The sequence below is a fragment of the Gadus chalcogrammus genome, chromosome 10, assembly GCF_026213295.1.
Source record: "Gadus chalcogrammus isolate NIFS_2021 chromosome 10, NIFS_Gcha_1.0, whole genome shotgun sequence".
In the NCBI taxonomy this organism is placed as follows: Eukaryota; Metazoa; Chordata; class Actinopteri; order Gadiformes; family Gadidae; genus Gadus; species Gadus chalcogrammus.
In genome coordinates, this window is record NC_079421.1 from 9,292,777 (window position 1) to 9,299,287 (window position 6,511).

Consider the following 6,511-nt stretch of genomic DNA (forward strand, 5'->3'; position numbering starts at 1 on the left):
GCGAGCAGCGATCAGGCTGACGTTCTACAAAAAAATCAAAGACTTACCCGGGCTGCAGCATCAGCTGCTCTTACACTGAGTCGGAGCATTGTATTCACCTTCAATTGTATTCTGTTATGGGTTAAATTTCTCAACAATAATATATCATTTGCAATCTTTAGGACACACGTCCGGAGGGGGACACTGCCACACACGCATGCGCAGTTAAAGATATCAACCTGACGTCACCAGGCATGATATACGTCACCACACCCGCACTTGGAACTCGGCACAGAGATGCCACATAACTAAAACTCTCCACATGCCCCGACTTATAGTGGTTTTCACCTCTTTCTAGGCTTTTATCCTCGCCTTGAAAAAAAGTGGTGAAGTGGAGCAGAGAGATCGCCATCTCTGTGCCGAGTTCCAAGTGCGGTTGTGGTGACGTATATCATATGCGTCGAGAGCAGCGAAGAGCTGTAGTTCACAAAGCGGCCTCACATAAAACCTAAAATTATCAAACTTCTTCACGAACATTTTTCGTTTTATTTGCATGAAAAATTATCATTTAAATCCACAAACAACATATGTGTAATCCAGGGCATATAAAGACTGGGACCAGAAAATAATTATTTTCTCTCCAATTTTCGGGCGTGACTTCGCCACTCTATAGGTTATAGCTGTAGACAGTACTACACTGTCAAGTGTAGTAACGTCAAGTAGTAGACACTGAACAGAAATAGTATGTACTAAGTATTCGGATTCAGCCAAAGACTGAACAAAAAACGTTCCTGGGGCGGGACCATTTAGCTCTAAACCTATTGGTTGCTCTCGGCTGACGTACATTCCAATCACATTCTTGTCATCGGCAGAGCACTGTCAATCACGCACAGCCCGGTGAACGCCCGGCACATGGGGCACATGTACATCCTTCGTCCCTCCCTTATCCCCCATGCGGGTGTTGGCGGATGGGGGAGTCTGGGCGGTGGACTGTGACGGTATGATAGTTGTCTGACCCCTTGGAATGTACTGACGTACATTCCAATCACATTCTTGTCATCGGCAGAGCACTGTCAATCACGCACAGCCCGGTGAACGGCACATGTGATTGGAATGTACGTCAGTCGAGAGCAACCAATAGGTTTAGAGCTAAATGGTCACGTTTTTTTTTTCTTCAGACTTTGACTGTCAGGAGTTTCAAAACGAATGCGAGACAGAACTCTGCCAATATTCACGTGACTCAAAGCTTGCCCCTGTGTGGTCAAATCTCTGAAAAGTCAGTGCCGAAAAGTCCGTTCTGAAAAAATACATTGCAATGGAGTAAACGTACACCTTTACAAGTTTTTAAAAATAAATTATCAACCTTTCAAAACGTATGCCTCAATGTATGAACACCTGTTTGCAGAATCCCATTTACAAGGTTTCAAAACCGGGAAGCAATGAAATACACTGTTAGAACAGTGCCAAATTTGAAACTCTGCAAATGCGCTGGTGATATTGTTTGAACTTTGAAAACATGTTTGTGAAAAAAAAAATACTTTGAAAATGTGTTGGTGAAAATTATGAAGAAGATAAAATATAACGCAAAATCATGTTTACAGATGTTTGAAATTTTTTCAGGTTATAATCTCTTCTTTCAGTGTTGCAAAACCTTTTTTACAAGGTGTTGAGTTTTCAAACCCAGACTTACAAGCCTTTGAAACTTTTTTTTTCAAGTTTGAATTATGGCAGGAAACTGGCTCCATATGAACTAGGCCCTCTCGGATGCCAGGTCGAAACAAACAACATTTGTTTCACTACGACTCTTTTCAGCTGCACACCTCCTTCTCAAGTTAAAGGGCATGGTGCAGGTTTTTATTTTTTTATTTTCTGGCCATTTTCTAGTTGGTAATAAACATATAAACAATTATCCATTGTATTTGATGTTGTAGGGTATCACAAAAAATAAATATAAGGAAAAGTAGGTGGTATATAAGTGGTTATAATAGCGATTAGCGATTATAGGTTAGACAGGTTAGCGATGATTCGTATTTCTCCCACAATGCATTGCATGACGTCACGTAAGGTACTCCGCTTTTGGACGACAGCCGAAGCCGCTAGTGAGAGAGTGACAGTGTCAGATTATATAAGTAAATACATAGAGATAGCCTAGAGATAGCCTAGAGATAGCCTAGAGATAGACTAGAGATAGCCTAGCGATAGCCTAGAGATAGCCTAGATAGATAGATAGATAGATAGATAGATAGATAGATAGATAGATAGATAGATAGATAGATAGATAGATAGAGTAGATATATAAGTAGATAAAATGGTTTTCTACTGTATTTGTGGCGGGGGCAACAACTCCAGCAAAATTGGACATAGGGTCCATTGCTTCCCTAAGGACAAAGGGATCCTCCGAAGCTGGGTGCAATTTGTCAAGGTTAGGCGGGCAGATTTTTCAGCTAGCTCTGTTACCGCGTACTCAAGAATTTGCAGCGCGCATTTCAAGGAGGAGGATTACCACTCAGGGGATGCCAAGATGGTCTCACTTGGTTCCTAAAACGGAATACAAATGAATTATTCTAGGAAATAGGCTTTCAGGATCAATTCAGAGGTTCAACTGTTCGTGATTCATTTTGCTTAGCCAGTGAAAGTGATCAGCTGTAGATTCCACACACTGTTAAAAATACTTCAGTAGGCTATAAGTCCTCCAAATAATTCATTTGTATTCCGTTTTAGGCCATCTCACTAAAGGTCACTTAAATGTAGCCTATTTAAGCTCACCAAGTCCAGTATTCAGAATTCAAAGCATTTATTCACAAATACGTTCTATTTTTTTGACAAGCGGAGCCGACAGTCCTGTGCAAGTATGCAAATTAGCCATGTGCGCCAAACAGAAGATAGACGCAATGAACTGATTGTTGCGCATTGTTGCGGATATGTAGGCTCAGTGGCGGACTCAGACTGTTTGAAGGGCAGGGGCGAAGAAATAAAAAGGGCACATTCTGGACAACATGGGGCCCCACCAGCGGACACAGTGGCTTTTCTAACTTGATGGTGTTTTGTTCCCCCAACGGAGCCTTAAAGGCAGCGCTGCCTGGAAGGTCCTATCCCCTAACCTTAGCAAGCGCTGCCTTGAAGGTCCCATTCGGGGCACTTGTTACATCTCCATGTAGCACTTAAAAGAATAGTTGGGCTCATAATTGAAACGGGCGGTCTGGGGGTCCTCCCCCAGAAAAAATTTGCTTCAAAGACACTGTTTCCCCTTATTCTAGCGACTTTATAAACACCAAAATGAGTTGTGCACGTCATTGTGCACTTTCACATTTTAGCCAAAGAAAGGAGGATGCCTTACTGCTTTCATCTATACTAACATTTAAGTAAAAATTAGACTGGAGAAAATTCAATGTGCCGCTACCATACAGTCTTTGACCGCTGACAGCCAGCTACGGAAACATTTAAGGAAGTTTTCCTTCATGTTGAGGTGATAGCTGACCATTATCGTCTCTCTTGCATGAAATGACCTACACTTGAATGATCTTGAACGCTCAAAAAATGTATATACATTTTAAACGGATTATACAAACTGAAAATATTAAGTTTTTCTAACTTGGCATCTAATTGAGCTTTTCCACTATGGGTACTGACATACTCTTAATCCGCTTTTTGCTTCGTTATCCAGTGGAGATTTAAGTACCACTCGATGTAGCTGTTTGTCATGGCGACGCCACATGAAAGCAACGCCTCCCATTCCCCGTTCGTCAGCTACCAAAGAGAGGAACGTCTGCACCTCGATAGCTAACCACAACATGTTTTTTTCGGTTTGCCATATTCTTGCTCCAAAGGGCACATCATCATCATCAGGGGCAACCTAGGGCACTCATACATTTTTGTTCACGTGTAAAGGGCAGCCAATAAGGCACTTTCTCTAATTTTCACTACCATAGAGGGCACTTAAGCACACTTTTTCAACCATGGGGGCACCAGACGGGCAGAAGGGCACTAGAAGGGCACCAGACGGGCAGAAGAGCACTAGAAGGGCACTATAAGGACCAGACGAGCAGAAGGGCACTATCAGGGCACTAGAAGGGCACTAGAAGGGCACTGGAAGGGCACTAGAAGGACCAGATGGGCAGAAGGGCACTATCAGGGTACTAGAAGGGCACTAGAAGGGCACTAGAAGGACCAGACGGGCAAAAGGGCACTATCAGGGTACTAGAAGGGCACTAGAAGGGCACTAGAAGGACCAGACGGGGAGAAGGGCACTATCAGGGTACTAGAAGGGCACTGGAAGGGCACTAGAAGGACCAGACGGGCAGAAGGGCACTATCAGGGTACTAGAAGGGCACCAGATGGGCAGACGGGCACTTGAAGGACCAGACGGGCAGAAGGGGACTATCAGGGCACTATGGGCACCAGACGGGCAGAAGGGCACTATCAGGGTACTAAAGGGGGCACTAAAAGGGCACCAAACGGGCAGAAGGGGACTATAAGGGCACTCATTAAGGCACGTCATTGAATTTTCTTGTTCTAGAGGGCACATCATCATAATTTATTGTATGAAGGAGCACCCTAGCGGGCACCTAATCATGTTTTGCATGTGAAAAGGGCAGCCAATAAGGCATTTCCTCTCGTTTTCGACACTCTTGAAGGGCACTTTAGCACGCTTTTTCAACCATTGAGCCACGAGGGGGGGCGGGTATATTGACGGGTATTTCGCACACTGCCATCTCAATATATAGCCTAACATATACAAATATATCACTGTACTAGACACAAATGTATTTTCCACTAGCTAGTGGTGGTCATTACATTGTAGTGGAACTAGTAAAGACAACACAGCTTTATGTTAAGCAACCACAAGTCTGGGTGTTCAGGTGTCTCACTGGGTGTCCCCCAGGGGTCAGTCTTGGGTCCACTCCTCTTCACCACTTACCTCCTCCCGCTGGGCACACTCCTCCGTCACCATGGGGTCCATTTTCACTGCTACGCTGACGACACACAGGTCTACATCTCCACCAAACCCACCGCTGCCATCCCCCACTCCTCCCTCATCACGTGCCTGGAAGAGATCCGGAGCTGGTTGAGCAGGAACTTCCTGAAACTCAATGGAAACAAGACTGAGGCCCTGCTCATCGGATCCAAATCCACCCTCACTAAATCACAACACACCCCAGCTCCACTCATAATTATCGATGGATTCCCAGTACCCTTCTCCTCCAAAGTCAAGAGCCTCGGCGTCATCCTGGACAACACCCTCTCATTCGCACCCCATATTCACAACATCACCCGGACTGCATTCTTCCACCTCCGCAACATCGCCAGACTCCGCCCATCACTGACCCAATCCAGCACTGAAATCCTAGTTCACTCATTTGTCACATCACGCATAGACTACTGCAACGCCCTCCTCACCGGACTCCCCACCAAACTCATCAACAGACTGCAGATCATTCAGAACTCAGCCGCCCGGATCATCACCCGCACCAAATCATCTGACCACATCACCCCTGTCCTCATTCAACTTCACTGGCCCCCAGTACACTACCGCATCCAATACAAAACCCTACTCCTCACCTACAAAGCTCTCCACAACCTAGCCCCCAGTTATCTCTGCGACCTCCTCCAAAAATACACTCCCTCCCGCTCCCTCCGCTCAACCTCTGCTGGACTACTATGTATCCCCACATCACGACTCACTACAATGGGTGCCCGGTCATTCAGCTGTTCAGCACCCAGGCTCTGGAACTCCCTCCCCCCACACATAAAACAGTCAGACACCATTACAACCTTCAAGTCACAACTCAAAACTCACCTGTTCAAACTCGCACACAACGTCTAACTGTCTTGTTTTTGTTTTATTTATTTCTTATTGCTTATGTTTATTTATTTATTTTTTCCACAATGTCTTGTTTTTAAAAAAATGTATGATGACTATATGCTCTGTAAGGTGACCTTGGGTGTCTTGAAAGGCGCCTCTAAATTAAATGTATTATTATTATTATTATTATGTTACGGCGAAACATGGAGGCACTGCAGCTCTCGACAATGCGTTACTTTAGTCTGGTATTTCTCTTCACTGATTGGTTAGACAGCCTTCAAACTTAGTGGTCAAGCAAAGAAGAGGGAGGGGCTCGTTCTGCATACCTAATAGCCGGAGTGAATAACTAATAGTCGCGGCTATTAGTCATTCAAAAACCGTACGGATTCCGTACGGAATTCCTGCCAAACCGCACAGAATCCGTACGGATTCCGTGCGGTTTTGCACTTTTACCGCGCCATTCTAGGGCCAGATAGTGGCCTGCTTGGCATAGTCAGATGCCTCATGGGACACTTCACGAACCACCTCCAGAACGCAAGGCCGTTTACCTTGTGTCTCTGTTAGAATAAACCACGTTGTTGAACATTTACCACTCTCCGAGTCATACAGTAGCACGAGACCACCACACCAAAAAGGATCGAATTAGTTTATTTCACATCGGCAGATTCGTCACTGCAATACATTCGACCTTTCAGATTTTTCAGTAGTGCAGGTGTCACACTAAATTTG

The 6,511-nt window shown here is 44.8% G+C and overlaps 1 protein-coding gene across 1 annotated transcript in view; it reads right to left on the reverse strand.

Moving 5' to 3' along the window:
• immt (inner membrane protein, mitochondrial (mitofilin)) overlaps positions 1-237 on the reverse strand; it is a 29,636-nt gene extending 29,399 nt beyond the window's left edge. The window contains exon 1 of the mRNA XM_056601247.1: positions 48-237. Within this exon, the coding sequence (XP_056457222.1) occupies positions 48-89 (42 nt within the window). The 5' untranslated portion in view covers positions 90-237. The remainder of the gene's footprint in view (positions 1-47) is intronic.
• Positions 238-6,511: the final 6,274 nt, after the last annotated feature.